The sequence below is a fragment of the Bos indicus genome, chromosome 29 (assembly GCF_029378745.1).
Source record: "Bos indicus isolate NIAB-ARS_2022 breed Sahiwal x Tharparkar chromosome 29, NIAB-ARS_B.indTharparkar_mat_pri_1.0, whole genome shotgun sequence".
Lineage (NCBI taxonomy): Eukaryota > Metazoa > Chordata > Mammalia > Artiodactyla > Bovidae > Bos > Bos indicus.
Genome location: NC_091788.1, coordinates 44545924 through 44563921, shown reverse-complemented (window position 1 = coordinate 44563921; position 17998 = coordinate 44545924). Strand labels below are relative to the sequence as shown.

At 50.5% G+C, this 17998-nt stretch overlaps 1 protein-coding gene and 1 long non-coding RNA gene across 2 annotated transcripts; both read right to left on the bottom strand.

Moving 5' to 3' along the window:
* Positions 1 to 332: 332 nt before the first annotated feature.
* LOC139180738 (uncharacterized) lies at positions 333 to 15206 on the bottom strand. The gene is made up of 5 exons (XR_011564992.1): positions 14079 to 15206; positions 7399 to 7623; positions 2186 to 2274; positions 1799 to 1880; positions 333 to 1342 (listed from the first exon to the last, which is right to left on the bottom strand). It is a non-coding gene; the product is annotated as an uncharacterized lncRNA (long non-coding RNA).
* Positions 15207 to 15594: 388 nt separating this feature from the next.
* DRAP1 (DR1 associated protein 1) lies at positions 15595 to 17832 on the bottom strand. Its single transcript, XM_019955135.2, has 7 exons — positions 17576 to 17832; positions 17260 to 17332; positions 17058 to 17151; positions 16663 to 16782; positions 16449 to 16542; positions 16152 to 16240; positions 15595 to 15812 (listed from the first exon to the last, which is right to left on the bottom strand). Exons 1-7 carry the CDS (start codon positions 17615 to 17617, stop codon positions 15707 to 15709), a joined length of 618 nt encoding a protein of 205 aa, XP_019810694.1. The 5' UTR covers positions 17618 to 17832; the 3' UTR covers positions 15595 to 15706.
* Between the last annotated feature and the right edge of the window lie 166 nt (positions 17833 to 17998).

Below are 17998 nucleotides of genomic sequence, written 5' to 3'. Positions count from 1 at the left end.
TAGATATTGATAGATATTAGAATATTTGCTAAGTCACTTCAGTTGTGTCCAGCTCTTTGCGACCCTATAGACTGTAGCCCACCAGGCTCCTCTGTCCATGGGATTCTCCAGGCAAGAATACTGGAGTGGGTTGCCATTTCCTTAGCCAGATATTAGATTATTACTCATCCATAAAAAAAAGAATGAAACCTTGCCATTTGTGACAAGATGGATGGAACAGAAAGGTATTATGCTAGTGAAATAAGTCAGACAAAGAAAGACAGATACCGTACATTTTACTTCATGAAATCTACAAAACAAAACTAATACAACGAAACAGAAATAGACTCACAGATAAAGAGAGCAAACTAGTGGTTGCCAGAAGAGAGTGGGGTGCGGGGATAGGCAGATAGAAGGGGATTAAGAAGTGTCAACTGGGCTTCCCAGGCGGCGCAGTGGTAAAGAATCCCCCTGCCAGTGCAGGATACTCAAGAGATGCAGGCTCAGTCCCTGGGTCGGGAAGACCCCCTGGAGGAGGGCACAGCAACCCACTCCAGTATTCTTCCTGGAGAATCCCATAGATAGAGAAGGCTGGCAGGCTACAGTCCATAGGGTCACAAAAAGCTGGACACAACTGAAGCGACTGAGCACACACACTTGCAAGAGATATAAACAACCAGTTATACATGTATATATATACATATGTACACACACACATATATATATAAAGTTAATAAAAACCTTGGGACTTCCCTGGCTGTCCAGTGGTTAAGACTCCACATTTCCAATGCAGGGGGCACAGATTTGATCCCTGGGTGAGGAACTAAGATCTCACAAACTGAGGCATGGCCAGTTAAAAAAAAGAAAGAAAGAAAGTCAACAAAATAAATGTCACAAGGATGTAATCTATAGCACAGGGAATATAGTCAATAATATTATAAATAACTTAATATGGTAAGTATCTATAAAAATACCAAACCACTATGTTGTACATTTGAAACTAGTATAATATTGTAAGTCAACTATACTTCAAATTTTAAAAAGGGAAAATTTTAATTGCATTAATTTTTTAAAGATTGGGGATGTGAGGTGAGGTGACTTGAAGGCAGAGGGTCAGGGCAGACCATAGTACAAAAACGTGCTTATCGTGTCTCTATAACAGACATCCTACAGATGCAGATATGAATAAGATGAGCCTCCCTGCCTTGAGACGGTCACAGAGCATGAGGGAGGTGAAACATGCACACACGGTTGTAATCCAAACCACCGGAACTTCGGAAGAGGGATGGGCAAAAGACGTGCGGAGTTCAAAGGAGAGAGGACTTCCGATTCTGGCCACAAACAAGTCAGGTGGATCCTTTGGCTGCAAACAACGAAGAAATTGGATTGTTCAATTGCTCAGTCATGTCCGACTCTTCATGACCCCGTGGACTATAGAATGCCAGGCTTCCCTGTCCTTACCATCTCCCAGAATTTGCTCAAATTCATGTCGATTGAGTCAGTGATACCATCCAACCATCTTATCCTCTGTTGCCCGCCTTCTCCTCTGCCCTCAGTCTTTCTCAGCATCAGGGTCTTTTCCAATGAGTATAAGAAACAACCCTGCTTTCAGATGTTAGGAAATTGGTAGCACAGGACTGTAATCCCTCAGAAAAGGGAATCAGGAATAATTCCCAGAGCTCACACAGGTCTAGAAATCTTTATAAGATTCTCTCTAGTTAGAGAGATTTCACTGAATACACAGAAAATTCAGTAGAGAACCCAGAAGAGCCATGTCTTAGAAGTGAGCCTAAATCAGCCCCTAATGAAGGCTACTCACCATTCAGGAGCTTGTAACAAATCTCAAAATGATCAGGCTAACCCAGGAGTAACAACCAAATCGCCAGGAAGAGTCCAACACTCTTTAAAGAAATTCAGTGAAATCCAGATCAATAATGTAAAATTCGCAATGCAATGTTTGGCATCCAATAAAAATTTAACAGATATACAAAGAAGAATACTCTGATTAATAACCAGGAGAAAATATCTGTCAATTAAAACAACCCAGAAGATGGCAATACTCTCCACACCAACTTAACTCAATCTCTATTGAAATCTCAGCTGCCTTTTACAGGAACTGACAAGCTGATCCTAAAATTTACATGCAAAGTCAAGGGGCCCAGAATAGCCAAACAATCTTGAAAAAGAACAAAGTTAGAAGACTTACATTTCCCGATTTGAAAACTTAGTGCAGGGACTTCCCTGGTGGTCCAGTGGTTAAGATTCCACACTTCCATTTCACTAAGATCCCGCATGCTGCATGGCACAGCCAAAAAAAGAAAACTTAGTGCAAACCTATCTATATCCCAGCAATCTTGATTCCAGCTTGTGAGTCATCCAGCCTGACATTTTGCATGATGTACTCTGCATATAAGTTAAATAAACAGGGTGATAATATACAACCTTAACGTACTCTTTTCCCAGTTTTGAACCAGTCCACTGTTCTATGTCTGGTTCTAACTGTTGCTTCTTATCCTGCATACAGGTTTCTCAGGAAACAGGTAAGGTGGCCTGGTATTCCCATCTCTTTAAGAATTTTCCACAGTTTGTTGTGATCCACAATGCCAGAGGCTTTAGCATTGTCAATGAAGCAGAAGTAGATGTTTTTTGGGAATTCCCTTGCTTTTTCTAGGATCCAACAGATGTTGGCAATTTGATCTCTATTCTTTTGCTTTTTCTAAATCTAGCCGTACATCTGCAAGTTCTTGGTTCACATACTGCTGAAGCCTAGCTTGAAGGATTTTGAGGATAGTCTACTAGCATATGAAATGAGTGCAATTATACGGTAGTTTGAACATTCCTTGGCATTGCCTTTCTTTGGGATTGGAGTGAAAATTAACTTTTTCCAGTCCTGTGGCCACTGCTGAGTTTTCCATATTTGCTGGCATATCGAGTTCAGCACTTTCACAGCATCATCTTTTAGGATTTGAAGTAGCTTACTTGGAATTCCATCACCTCTACTAGCTTTGCTCATAGTAATTCTTTCTAAGACCCACTTGACTTCACACTCCAGGATGTCTGGTTCTAGGTGAGTGATCACACCATCATGGTTATCCAAGCTATTAAGGCCTTTTTTGTATAGTTCTTCTGTGTATCCTTGCCACCTATTCTTAATCTCTTCTGCTTCTGTTAGGTCCTTACTATTTCTGTCCTTTATCACGCCCATCTTTGCAAGAAATATTCCCTTGATATCGCTAACTTTTTTTTTTACAAGATCTCTAGTCTTTCCCATTCTATTGGTTTATACTATAATGGAAAGAATATAAAAAAGAATATCTATCTATCTATATATATATATGCACAACCAAATCACTTTCCTATATAGCAGAAATTAGCACATTGTAAATCAACTATTCTTCAATGAAATAAAATTTTAAATAACTTGTGCGTCAAAGGACACCATCAAAAAAGTGAAAAGACAGTCCACAAAAATGGGAGAAGATATTTACAAATCATATATCTGATAAAAGAGTAGTATCTAAAATACAATGGGCTTCCCAGGTGGCTCAGTGGTAGAGAATCTACCACAGTACAGGAGACACAGGCTCGATCCTTGGGTCAGGAAGAGCCCTGGAAAAGGAAAAGGCAATCCAGGCCAGTATTCTTGCCTGTAAAATCCCATGGACCAAGGAGCCTTGGTGGGTTATAGTCGATGGGGTCGCAAAAGAGTTGGACACGATTGAGCGACTAAACAACAACATGGGAGTCTTTACGACATACCAGGCTTGGGCCCTCATCTAGTTAGATCAGAATCTCTGGAGATGGACCCTGGGCACCAGTCACCTTCCAAGATCCCCAGTAATTCCAATATGTGGTCAAAGGTGAGACCCCTGTACACGGGGCCCAGGAGCCGAGTTTGGTCACAGCCTAAGGCCAGAGCCTAGAACAGCCTGGCACAAAGTAGGTGGTTGGCAGATATCTGTAAATATCTCCATGCATGCGTGTGTGCTCAGTGGCTTCAGTCACGTCCAACTCTTGGCAACCCTATGGACTGTAGCCCGCCAGGCTCCTTCTTCCATGGGATTCTGGAGTGGGTTGCCTTGCTGTCCTCCCAACTCAGGAATCAAACCTGCATTTCTTGTGTCTACTGCATTGCACGTGGATTCTTTACCACTGAGCCACCGGGGAAGCCCAAATATCTCCGTAAACAACCCTAATACGATGCTCATTTAATAAGGAAACTGAGGCACAGAGAGGTTGGGTTACCCGCTTAAAGCCACAAGGCTGGTAAGCAGTGGTGCTATAACCAAATTATTTAATACATACAAGGAGTATCAGCCCAGAGCCAAGACTCTTCCTGGGAGGACTCCAGTCCCTTGAGAATGATGGGTAGGTGGATCCCGAGTGGAGATGGGACCAGGTCAGGAATGAAATGGGGCCTTTAGAGGAGGAATGGAGCCCCCACCCCAAAACTGATCAGCTTCCCTGCTTGACTTCAGCTGTGGCTCCAGACAAAGGTGGTGGGTGGTGGCAGGGAACCCACAGGCAGAGACAAAACTCAGAGAATTTAGGGGAATAGGAAAGTGAAACCAACCCCAGCACAGGGCAGGGGGTGGGAGAGAATTGGTGGCTGGAAACAAGGGCGGCACTCGCCCCTCCCCACCCCCTGCCCCTCACTCAAAGGGTCAGGCTCCCCTCACCGCACCCCTGCCTGCAGCTGCTTCCACACCCCGGCCTCCTCCAAGTTCCCAGAATAGCCAGCACACTGCTGCCCCGTCCCTCTCCCCTCTCCACGCCTGCTTTTCCTTCACAACACGTCCCACCCCACCCCACCGCACCCCCACCCCCACCCCCTGGGCACTGGTTCTCTGAGCAAATGTTCACCAGAGCAATTTGTCCTTTTTCTTTTGTGCTCTTGTCCCCAGAGCCCAGAGCAATACCTGGCACAGAGTAGGTGCTCAGGAAATATTTGTTGAGTGAGTGAAGGAAGGAGACACCTATGAGCCCAAGAACACCACAGGGGCACTGTTTGCCTGCCTTTATAGACAGTGTCCAGGAGGATCAATTGCTTTGGCCCTTTCTGAAGATGACAATTGACAATACTTCTTGGTTTTGCTTTCAGCATGGGTTGCACGGACCTAGCACCCTAGCTCCTCGGTTTGGGCATTCCAGGTATCCCCATGGTCCTAAAAAGCCTCCCTTTAAAATGGATCTTTCAGGGACTTTCCTGGTGGTCCAGTGGCTCAGACTCTGCTCCCGATGCTGAGGGCGCACGTTCAATCCCTGGTTGGGGAACTAAGATCCTGCATGCCACGCAGCATGACCACAAAATTAATAATAAATAAGTAAAATAAAATAGACTTTCCCTTTCACCCATCCCCAGTCCCATTCCTGCTCCCCACAGCACCGCACTCTTGTGTGTCTAGCTCACGTCCTTCCAATCTGCTTTCCAGGCATTTATTTCCATACGTGTCAGTTACAGGCACCATTTACTGAGTGCTTACTATTGAAACCTGAGAAGTGGAGCATTTCCTGCCATATCAATAAACAAGGCTGTCGCAGTCCTCAGGGATTCCAGCCCTCCAGGGCACTCAGGAAGAAGAACAATACCGGGATCCAGCAGCCACCAGGCTGTAGCCGCTCCCTAAGGAGAGCACTGAGGAAAAACACAGGATGGTGGCCCCAGATAGCTGAGATGCGTATGAAAGGAATGCATCTTCCCATACGTAGAAAAGCCCTAAATTCCTTAACTTGAGACATCTGGTTTTCTTTAATTCACAAAAATACTTTTGATGTTCAGACTACCTGCCCTTTGTTGGCTGCAAACGTCTATGTACCCTGACCTCACCCCACCCCCACTTCCTCTGAGCAGTTCTCTTGGGTCACTTGAGATGATGTCTACCCAGTTTGAAGTCCTAAAAATTCCCGCCAAGTAAAACATATCTCGCAACTTTTAGGTTGTGACTATTTTTGAAGTTGACAAACAGGTTGCTGTGATTTTAGGGCTCTGAAGAGCTCTGGTACCATAGTCTTTTATGTCTCGATGCAGAGAAGAATTCATTGAGAGCAAGTGATAGATAAAAAGTGATTTATTACCGTATGTAAAATAGATAGCCAACAGGAATTTGCTGTATGGCTAAGGAAACTCAAATGGGGGCTCTGTATCAACCTAGAACAGTGGGATGGGGTGGGAGAAGGGAGGGAAGTTCAAAAGAGAGGGGATATATGTATACCTACGGCTGATTCATGTTGAGGTTTGACAGAAAACAACAAAATTCTGTAAAGCAATTATCCTTCAATAAAAAATAAATAAATTTTTAAAAAGTGATTTATTAGAATAGGATGCTTGTGAAGCTTACAAGTGGACAGGCGAGGGGATATCATGCCCTGAGAACTTACTGGGCTATGGTTTTATAACCAAAGGAAGAGTGGGGAGGAGGAGAAGAATTTCTTTGTCTTTCTTGAGTAGACATCATGCTTCCATTATCATTTCCTCCTCCAGGTTGAGCAGGGACGTTTTCCTGTCCCTACATGGTCAAGCTAAGTCCACAAAATTATTGTTTTTATATGTGCAGAGAGCATGCCCTAGGGATCATTAACTTACTGAGCTCACTGGGCAGGATGTGGGTCTCATGCTACCATTGTTTTATTGTTTGGGGGCACGTCTTGTGCTTCTCAGCCTGCTTGGTTTTGTGGTTAAACAAACCTGCTTTCTTGAGTAATCATTAACTTACAGGGGTCTCCCATAGTTTTTCTACTTACAATACCCTAGTGGGATTAACTACTTAAACACCTACTTTGTCCCTTGACTCTGTCCCTATCACTATGTGCTAGATCCTGTGCTAAGCACTCTATGTGTCATAGGAGGTGCTAGGATTGTCCCCTCTTTAGAGATGAGGAAACTGAAGCACAGAGAGCTTAAGTCACTGGCTCAAGGTCACAGAGTAAGTGACAGAAATATATAGCATTGTTGTGCTGTCTGCGTTTTGACTTTCCATAAACACTGCTGCGTTATAGATCTGTTCTGCATTTTCCTGTTTTTCTGATGCAGTGAAGATTTGGTCACACTGCTACCAGCCATCGGAGAAGGCAATGGCACCCCACTCCGGTACTCTTGCCTGGAAAATCCCAGAGACGGAGGAGCCTGGTGGGCTGCCGTCTATGGGGTCTCACAGAGTCGGACACGACTGAAGCGACTTAGCAGCAGCAGCTACCAGCCATGCCGCGCCCCAGTGACAAATAACTTGGAGCCTCCAACTCTCTGCCACCTCTAACCACGCCTATGACATGTCTTTCTTCCTGTGAGAGGTCTTACCCAGAAGTGGAACAGCTGGAGGTCACTTAGCTGCCAAGCTGCCTTTTCAAACATGCCCCTAGTTTACGCTCTCACCAGAAGCACTAGACTTCCACGTACCCACTCCCACCAGCCATCTGTTTTACCTGGCTTGCCTTTTTGGAGGGGGTAGGGCTTGCAGTATCGTCATTCTCCGACCAGGGATTGGCCCCAGCGTTGGGAGTGTGCAGTCCTAACCGCTGGACTGCCAGGGAATTTCCTTTTGACTTTCTGTTCTTGCCAGTCTGATGGGTCTTGTGTGAGATCTTGTTTTCCCTTGTCGCTTTCCGATTACTGGAGTGGGCGCACAAGTGTTAGTCCTTGTTCCATTTCTAAAAATAGCATTTGAACACACAGGTGCACACAAAATAGAAAGGACATGATTTCAGAACAAAGATAGCTCAACTATAATTATGGGAGTTGAGTGTCACCCATGTCCTGCCCCTCTCCCCAGCAACACGGAGCCCCCTGAGAGAGTCCAGAGCCATCTGCCACTCTCACCAAACACTCTGCACAAGGAGAGGAGGGACCAGGCCCCTGGTGGAGCGCCTGGGTCACAGCTGCCATGCCCCCGCCACAGTGCCCATAGCCCAGAAGAGTGGGAACCTGGTCCCATCCATGTCCTGGAGACAAACTTAACCACACCAGAGAAAGAATGGGGGGGGAACCTCGTGAACACCACCTCCCCACACTCTGGACCCCTGCACAAGCCTGTGTACAATCTCTGTGCCAATGAACAAACTCAGGCCACTCAACTCACTTGCTGAGCCTCAATCTTCTCCTCTGTGAAATGGGTGGTGATGAGGACACCTTTCTGAGAGAGTGGACTCAGATAAACAAGAGCAGGATGATGAGATACTGCCTCGCGTTTGGTCTCCTGGCAACCATGAGGGGCGGTATCAATAGCTCTGGGTGGGGACTTCTCTGGTGGTCCAGTGGTTAAGAGTGTGCCTGCTGATGCAGGGGACAGGGGTTCAGTCCCTGGTCCAGGAAGATTCCACATGCCACTGGGCAGCGAAGCCCATGTGCCACAACTACTGAGCCTGTCCTCTGGAGTCCGTGCTCCAACAGGAGAACCCACCACAAGGAGAAGCCCATACACCACAACTGGAGAGCAGCCCTCACTGCTCCAAGAGAAAGCCCGGCAGCATCGAAGACCCAGGGCGGCCATGAAGAAAGCAAGCTGCTCAAGAAAGAGAAAAAGCAAGAACTTTTAAAAAATCGCCCCATATGATGGATGTGGAAGGCTGGAGAGGTGAAGTGGCGAAGTCACCCATGTCATGCAGCTCGGCAGGTCCTTCCTCCAGGGCGGGGGCAGCAAGTGAGGTCACTCCCACCCCAAATCTCTCCGGCCCCTCCCTTCCTCCTCAGCCCCTGGGCCTGCACGTCTGGAAGCGACCAGGGCAGGTGTCGGGGAGGAGCCCACACCGCTGCCTTCTCTCCCTCCATGAAGCTTCTGGGACTCTGAGGGGCAGCCAGCGCCCGGACACCCCCTCAGCTGAGGTGAGCCGAGTTTGGGGCTGGTGGCTCCTGAATTGGGTCCTTGGGTGGTGGAGGAGGAAATGAGAACCAGCGGTGGGGAGACCACAGGGAACCTGGTAGAATCAAGTCTCAGTCCCTGCCTTTGCCCTCACAGTTCCCGCTGCCCTCTCCCCACAGGTAGCTTGTGGCCTGTGCACTCCTCGCTTAGTAGGGTTTTTTACTGAAATCTCACGTTATCAGTCTCCCCTGAGCACTGCATAGAATGACTGGACCAGCATCCTGCACGGGACTCCCCACTTCTTTATTACACTTTCCTTTCCCAGCACATGTCTCACCATTTGACATACTCTTTATCTTCTTTATTGTCTGTCTCCTCCCATCAGAAAAAAACTCCAGGAAACACTTTGTTCATATAATCACCCCTACCTAGAAGAGCAGCTGGCATGCAATATGTTCTCAATAGACAGGTGCGTGTGTGTTAGCCGCTCAGTCATGTCCGACTCTTCGCGATCCCGTGGACTGTGCCCACCAGGCTCCTCTGTCTGTGGGATTCTCCAGGCAAGAATACTAGAGTGGGTTGCCATTCCCTTCTCCAGGGGATCTTCCTGACCCAGGGATCGAACCCGGATCTCCCACATTGCAGGCAGATTCTTTACTGTCTGAGCCACCGGGGAAACCCCCACTAGATATGTACATAAAGTAAAAGTTTTCAGCAGGTATCATAAAGGTGCGTGTATTTTAAGTGGGCAGCTTGATCCATTGTTATAAATAACCACCACCAGTTCAAGCTATAGAAAATTTCCAGAAGGTTCCCGTGTGCCCCCCATCAGTCCCCATACCAAGGTACTAATACTGACTTCCATCACCATCAGTTAGTTTCACCTGTCCCTGAACTTTATTTAAATGAACTGTTGTAATTTGTTTGGTTGCTTTTTGTTGGTTGGTTTCTTTTGCCAACATAACATCTACAAGATTGACTCTGATGTTGTGTGGCACGGTGGTTTGCTCTTTCGTGTTGCTGCTCTGTTATCCAATATTCTATCATTTCTTCACTTGTGCTCTTGTTCAAGCTGTTTCCAGCTGGGGATACAGACATTCTTGTGTGTGTCTGTTAGTGGACGTGTGCCCAGGGGTAGCATTGCCAGGTCATGCAGAAGTGCATGTTCACGGACTCCATTAGGATCTGCCAAACCGTTTTCTAAGGTGGTTTCACCGAGTGCCTTTCCCCTCAGTAGTGTGAGCTCTGGTGTCACCACTTCCAACCCTAGCATTGGTGATATCAGACTTTATTTATTTAATAAAGGAGCTATTCATTTACTATTATTATTTTTGGCCACGTGGCACAGCTTGTGGGATCTTAGTTCCTCAACCCAGGATTTAACCCGGGCCCTCAACATACCCGCTTCCCAGGTAGCTCAATTCAATTCCTGGGTCGGGAAGATTCCCTGCAGAAGGGATTGGCTACCCACTCCCAGTATTCATTGGCTTCCCTGGTGGCTCAGATGGTAAAAGAATCTGCCTGCAAAGCAGGAGACCTGGGTTCAATCCCTGGGTTGGGAGGATCCCCTGGAGAAGGGCATAGCAATCCACTCCAGTATTCTTGCCTGGAGAATCCCCATGGACAGAGGAGCCTGGCGGACTACAGTCCATGGGATTGCAAAGAGTTGGACATGACTGAATGACTAAGAAAGTGGCTCAGTGGTAAAGAATCCGCCTGCCAATGCAGGAGACATGGGTTTGATCCTTGGTTCAAGAAGATCCCCTGGAGTAGGAAATGGCAACCTAGTCCAGTATTCTTGCCTGGAAAATCTCATGGACAGAGGAGCCTGATGGCCTACAGTTCATGGGGCTGCAAACAGTCAGACAGGACTGAGCACACATGTGCCTCGGCAGTGAGTATGGAACCATAACCACTGGACCACCAGGGAATTCCTGATATAAGCCTTTTTAATTTCAGGCTTCTGATGGATGACTGTGGAACCTCATTTCCCTGCTGAGTAATGATGCTAGGTGCTCAATAAATGTTTGCTGAATGGATCCCCAAATGGGCTGTGGAGCGGGGGAGTGGCAAGAAGAGGTGGACCCACACTCCTCATCTGAGAATCACAGTCCTGGCTGCCACGCTGGCCCCAGAAGCTGCTCCTCTGTTCACACTCTGGTCACGCTTATACCTGGGGCACAGTCAACGCTGGGCTAAGGCATTCAGGCTCAAGGCTCTCCAGTGGATGAAGAATGAAAATCATCTGGATCCCAAAAAGAGCTCCGCAGATGGGGTGCTGACAGGTGCCCTCCCCATGCCCACTGATACACAGAGCAGGGCAGAGCCATTTTTCCCCCACTCCCAGGAGATACCTAGAGGCCAGGCCCAGCCAGGAACACTGTCTCCCTGGGCCCCTGCCCTCTGACTGAGAAGGGTGCACTCCTAACACTTGTTGAAAGCTGGGTCAGACCCTTTTCAAAGGCGTGTGAGCTCCTTTGGCTGAAACTGGCTCGTCACCTAGGTTGGCTCAACCACCTTTCCCAGCATCCCTCGGGCGGGACCCTGTGACAGGTCAAGTGGAGAGACAAACGGAGGCAACGGGGCCACTGCCTGTCCTGGCCAAGGAAGACTTCCCTGGCCTCCGAGATTTCTCCTTCCACAGTGACCTTGTATTTTTGTTTACTTATTTACTCATTTGGCCACGCCATACGACACGCCAGACCTTAGTTCTCCTACCAGCAATCAAACCCACGCCCCCTGCGATGGAAGTGCAGAGTCAACCACTGAACAGCTAGGGAAGTCCCTCTACAGCGATTTTGAAAGCCATGAACTGAGGATGGTAGGGCCACAATATGGAAGGAGTTTGAGCCCAGAATCCCCTCTTAAAGAAGCACAGCCCACTGATCAGATAGATCTCATTATGAACCTTATGTGCACAAGAAATAAACTTCCATTATATTTGAACCTATACAGTTTGAGTTTCTTACATTAGTCCTTCACCCTGGGGCTTCCCTTGCAGCTCAGTCAGTAGAGTCTGCTTGCAATGCAAGAGACTCAGGTTCGGTTCCTGGGTCAGGAAGATCCCCTGGAGAAGGAAATGACAACCTACTCCAGTATTCTTGCCTGGAGAATCCTTCACCCTAATTAATAGGTACAACTAGCACATATTTTTGTTGTTGTTCATTTGCCAAGTCATGTCCGACTCTTCGTGACCCCGTGGACTGCAGTACGCCAGGCTTCCCTGTCCATCCCCATCTCCTAGAGTTTGCCCAAGTTCACATCCATTGAATCTGTGATGCCAATTCAACTATCTCATCCTGTCGACCTCTTCTCCTTCTGCCTTCAATCTTTCCCTGCTCCAGGGTCTTTTCCAATGAGTTGATTCTTCCTATCAGGTGGCCAAAGCACTGGGAGCTTCAGCTTCAGCATCAGTCCTTCCAAAGACTATTCAGGGTTGATTTCCTTTAAGATTGACTGGTTTGATCTCCATGCTTTCCAGTGGACTCTTAAAAATCTTCTACAGCACCACAGTTCAAAAGCATCAATTCTTTGGTGCTCTGCCTTCTTTATTGTTCAGCTCTCACATTCATACATGACTACTAGAAAGATTATAGCCTTGACTATATGGACCTTTGTCAGTAAAGTGATGTCTCAGCTTTTTAACACATTGTCTGGGTTTGTCATAGCTTTCCTGCCAAGAAGCAATCGTGTCCTAATTTCATGGCTACAGTCACCATCCACAGTGATTTTAGAGCCCAAGAAGGTGAAATCTGTCAGTTTCCACCTTCTCTCCTATTTGCCATGAAGTGATGGGACCAGATGCCATGATCTTAGTTTTTTAATGTTGAGTTTTAAGCTGGCTTTTCACTCTCTTTCTTCACCCGCATCAAGAGGCTCTTTAGTTCCTCTTCTAGAATATATAGTTCAGTATATATAACTAACATAGGTAATAACTAGGCCCTGTTATACAAATGAGAGAACTGAGACAGAGAAGTTGAGAACTTGTTCAAGGTTCATAAGTTAAGAAGCTAGGATCTGAATCTGGGACTTACAGCATTCTGCCAAGTCTGAGCCTGAAAACACAGAAGCCCAGGCCAACGGCTCCTGGGGGCCTCATTCCCACCTGCACCCCCCGGGGGAATGGAGGCTGCCCCCTGCACCCTGGCCTCCTTGCCATCCCCCAACCATCACCAATCCCCTCGGTACAGAATCTCATCTTGTGAACAGATCCCAGCAACGGGCTTCCAGGGTTTATTCCTCTCCTGCCTCCACTCCTCAAACAGCTTGCCAGGCCTTCAACTCCATGGATCCCAGCTGCCCACCCTCTCTGGGACTGGGTCCAACCTGCTGCTGGAGAAAACCATTTGCTCCCTCTCTGAGGCTGATGGGAACCACCTCCCTTTCAGGCTTCTTGCCAGCCAGAGCTCTCTGAGTTACAAGTGTCAGAAACCTAACTGGCTTCAAGGGGAAAAATTATTTTTATTGGCTCACGTGACTAAGAAGTCCAGGGTGTACAGGCGTCAGGGTCAAGGTGCTCAGAGGTCGTCTGGAGTCTCTACCTCTGAGCCTCCTGGTGCTGCTATGCTGGCTTTGTGCTCAGTCGGGATCACCCCCTGGGGTGGGAAGTGGCCTCCGGCCGCCACCAGCCTCCACTCCGCCAGCCCTGCTCCCCCAGTGTGGCCACTGCCATCCTCACCTTGACTCCTGAGAGGGCTTCCAGCTGCCACCCCAGCGCCGTGGGGAAGCCAGTGGTCTTGTCAAAACCCTTTCCCATGAGTCCCACCCGAAGTCCCAGGGCTCAGGTGTTTTGCCCACCTGAGTCTTGACCCTGCCCGTGGGCCTGTTTGGTTGACCAGGCTGGCAGTTCCCATGCCTCAATCCCATCTCCCAAAATGAGGTCAGCTGCACACACCACAGGCTGAGTAGAAATGCTTCCCCTAAAGAAAGTTAGAGTTGCTCAGTCGTGTCCAGTTCTTTGCAACCCCATAGACTATACAGTCCGTGGAATTCTCCAGGCCAGAATACTGGAGTGGATAGCCTTTCCCTTCTCCAGGGGATCTTCCCAACCCAGGGATCAAACCCAGGTCTCTCGCGTTGCAGGCAGATTCTTTACCAGCTGAGCCACAAGGGAAGCCCCCCCTAAAGAAATCGGCTTTCTTTTCTTACACCTGGAGCAGGAACAGATGAGCAGCAGACAGGACGTGTCCCCAGGCTCCAGCTGCTCTGGGCCCATCCAAGTTGTCCCCCTGCCTCTGACTTCATAAAGAAGTCACACGCCGCCAGATAAAAATTGAATATCTCAATATCCCACCAAAACCTACTCACCTTTTCCCCTCTTGGACTGGGGCTGCCCTCAGGCAACCCCACCTCACTCCATTAGTCGTCTTCTCCCATCCCTTCAGCCACTTCAGCCTGCACTTCTGCCATCTTAAAAAACAAAACAAAACAAAACAAAAACCAAGGCTTCCCTGGTGGCTCAGTGGTAAAGAATTCGCCTGCCAATCCAGGAGACATGGGTTCCATCCCTGGTCTGGAAAGATGCCACATGCCATGGCGCAGCTAAACCCGCGTGCCACAACTACTGAGCCTAAGCTCGAGAGCCCAGGAGCCACAACTACAGAAGCCCGTGTGTCCTAGAGCCCACGATCTGCAACAATAGAAGTCACTGCAGTGAGAAGCCTGGGCGCTGCAACTAGAGAAAAGCCCAAGCAGCAGTGAAGACCCAAAACAGCCCCAAATAAATTAAATTTTAAAAAACAAAACCAAAGCTGTTCCCCTGTCATTCTGCGCCTCTGTCCTCTCCCACCTCCACCGCATGGTTCTGAGTGCTGCTCCCATTCACCTCTGAGTTTCTCACCTCCAGCTCTCCCTGTCTCCACCACCAAGGCGTTTGACAGCTGACCTCTCCTCCCAGACGCCCCTGGGTGGGCCCCACAGAAGCTCCCAGGGGCCCTCGGGCTGGCTGCTCTTCAGTCTCCTTTGGTGGGCCACTCCAGCCCTCCCCTCTCCCTGACTCTCAAGGCTCACACACCTGTCTTTAGCCCACTACGTCCAAGTGCCCACCCCATGCCTCTCCTCAGTGGCCTCACAGGCACCCCAAACTCATCACAGCCAAACTTGAGATCTTACTAAGATCCCTATTGCTCTTACTTGAGATCCCTCTTCTATGTCCCCATGTCCCCACCCGAAGAAACCCAAAAGTCCTTGAATATCCCCTCCCTCCTAGTCATCAGCGCTCGAGTCTACTGCCAACCCAGGCCTCCAGGCTGCCTGCAGCACTCCAAGCCTCCTGCGGGCCTCACCAAGCCGCTTCTCCCGGAAGACACATCTGCCTCGTGCGCGTAGCTCCGGGGTCTGCTCAGAGTCACTGCCTGCTCCCCAGCCAGCCTTCATGGCCCCCTACCACACCACCTTCCTCTGCCCCCACCGCCCCTCCTCGTGTCCTTTAAGGCAAGTGGCCCAAGCTCTAGTTTTCCAGACTCATTTCTGTTACCTGCCCCTTTGTACCAACCCAGAGTAAACACAATGGTCTACATAAGAGAGCCAAGAAGAAGCCATTCAGAGGAGAGGAACCTACCCAGGGACACACAGCACCATGAGACAGGTTGTCCCCCAGCATGACCAGCACCAGCTGGCTCAGACCCTCTGCCATTCCGACCGGCCTTCCTTCCACTGGCACCCCTGGCCCTGCGCTGGCAGAACTGTGGCCTCCAGCCCTCCCTCTTCAGTCAACTGCTGCCCAGCCCTCCGGGGCTCTGGGTCCCAGCTCAGCATCAGGAAGGAGGTAGAAGGAGAGAAGGAGGCCACAAACTCTGGACAAAAACCGGGACAGACGTGAGTGTTCCCTTTTATTATTATTTTATTAATAAATTTAAGAACAGCTCTATGGTCTCTCTTCCCCCCAGAGCAACTAAAACAAACCAAAGGGGGTGTGGCCTGGGGGGCAGAGGGCGCTAGGAGTCATAATCCTCTTCTTCCTCTGCGTCAGGTGCTGAGGCGCCCGGGGGTGCTGGGGGCACAGGCAGGGTCGAGGTGAAGGGCATGAAGGGTGTCGGGGGGCTGCAGGGGAGAGAGCAGTAAAGAAAGATCAGGCCACTCTCTGGTGCCCATCCCGGGCCACTCAGCCCCACCAGGGCATCCCCAGAGCCCACTACCCACTGTACCAACAGGGAGCAAGCCCAGAGAAGGGAAGGACCCAGGGCAGGTCACACAGCCCCACCTAACAGAAGGGGACCTTCTGAGAGCACAGTCCCCAGCCTTGAAGTCTTTCTTAGTTCTTCCTCTTCCATCCCCCAAATGTGCCAAGACCAACAGAACCAAGTGGCCAGGGAGGCCAGGAGAGAGGCCAGGGTCAGTCTTGGGGTCAGTGGGCCCCCTCGGTGCCACTGAGCTGCTTACCTCTGAAAGTGGGCAGGGGGGTGGCTGGCCTGGGGTGGGACCTGTGGTGTCTCCTCTTCTCCGTCACTGTCTGTATCCTCAGATTCATCCTGAGAACAAAGCAGGAATTAGAGACTAGAAGGGCATGGCCCCATCACTGGAAAGCAGGGACAGGAGGCTGACCTCAGTAACCCCAATTTACAAAGAAACCAATACAAAGGTCACAGGTGAGGGACCAGGCCCCCAGCCAGCTCATCCTGGCCTGGTATAGGGCTGCCCTGTCCACCCTGTGGGGCAGAAGCCTAGGGCCTCACTCACCTCCTGCTCTGAGTCCGTCCCTGACAGCTTCTTGTCCTTGCCTTTGCTTCCCATCCCACCGTTCTTCCGGCCACTGCTGCCTGACTTCCGGCCCCTTCGGGAAGGTACAGTACATCTGCCCTCAGGTCTCCCCACTCCTTCACCACTCCCCAGCCATCCCCAAGCCCAGGGGCCTTGGCCTTCCCCACCTGGACACTGGACCCTGGCTCCCTACCTGCGGGGACCCTTGTCCCCATCCATGTGGTTGTCTTCTCCATCCCCCTGCATGTCAGGCACAGATGCCACCAGGTCCTTCAAGAAGTCAAACTGCTGCTCCAGCTCAATGCACTGCTTCCTGGAAGAAGTGGGAAGGGGGTGGCACTCGGATGGGGCCCAGACATCTGAGCCCTCAGCAAGGGACAGTAGGGACTCTGTGGATGTCAGGGGAATGGAACCTGGAAAATTTCCACCCCAACCCTCCTCCTTGGCCAGAACATCCTAGCCCTCCTCCTCAAATCCACAGACCTCACAGAAGCCTACCACTTCCTTATCAGGGCACAGCCTCCTCCAGGTGTGTGAACTCCTGGAGGAAGACCCCAAACCGGGCCCTCTAGGATCGGAGCCACTCACAGGTGGGATGTAGTCATGGTCTTGGCGTTTCGGGACTGGGTCACTTGGCAGGCTTTCTTCAACAGGGACTCCAAGAAAAGCTCGAGCGCCCGAGCTGAGGAGGGTCAAGGAGAACGCGGGGTGGTGGCCCAATCCACAAAAAGCGACCCCGGGGCTTCCGGGCTCCCCCACTCCCCCATCCCGACAGCTCCCGACAGGATACAGATGATGACAGGCACGGCCGCCGCCACCTTCCCAATCTCTTCATCCGTCTGCATGATCTTCTTGATTCGTGCCTGGGGAGGGGACAGACAGCTCGGACCCCTTCGCCTCCGTCCCAGAAAAGGTGCTTAAGCCGGGCAAAGAGAGGGAGCATCCCGAGAGAAAGGGGGCGGGGGGCACCCACGCTGGAAGGGCACGGAAGGGGGCGGGGCGTACGGGGCCCCGAACACGGCGATGCGCCCGCCTCCCTAGCCCGGCCTGGGCCGGAGCCTCCCGAGAGCCCGGCCCTTTCCTCCGGGGCCCGCTCACGTGCTCACCGGCGGGAACCGCGCGTTGTACTTCTTCTTCTTGCTCGGCATCTCGGGGCCTCTCCCGCCGCGCCGGGCCCAGCGCCGCCGCCCGCAGCCCCCCGGCACCCGGGCCTGCTCGTAGCCCGTCCGCCGCGGTTCCCCCGGGTCCTGGTGCCGCCGGCTCCGCCCCCTACGCTCCCTACAGGGTCCTAGCGCCGCCGGACAGGACGCCGCCGGCAGGGCCTGAGTGCCCTCCCACTTAGAGCCTCCCGGGCTTGGCGCGTCCGTCCGGGACGGAACCGCCACTCCCGCCCGCCCCCAAGACCTGAAGAGCGAACGTTAGCTCCGCCCCCCGAAGGCCCGCCCCTCCTCGCCTTCCCCGATGGCCCCGCCCCCGACGGCCCCGCCCCTCCCGGCCCCGCCCTGTGCTGCGTTTGTCTATAAAGTTCT

Coding starts and splice junctions, on each gene's coding strand:
- DRAP1 (XM_019955135.2), bottom strand. CDS start 17,617: ATGCCGAGCAAGAAGAAGAAGTACAACGCGCGGTTCCCGCCG. Junction 17,333..17,575: donor ACAACGCGCGGTTCCCGCCG/GTGAGCACGTGA, acceptor TCCCCTCCCCAG/GCACGAATCAAGAAGATCAT. Junction 17,152..17,259: donor GGCCGTGCCTGTCATCATCT/GTATCCTGTCGG, acceptor GACCCTCCTCAG/CTCGGGCGCTCGAGCTTTTC.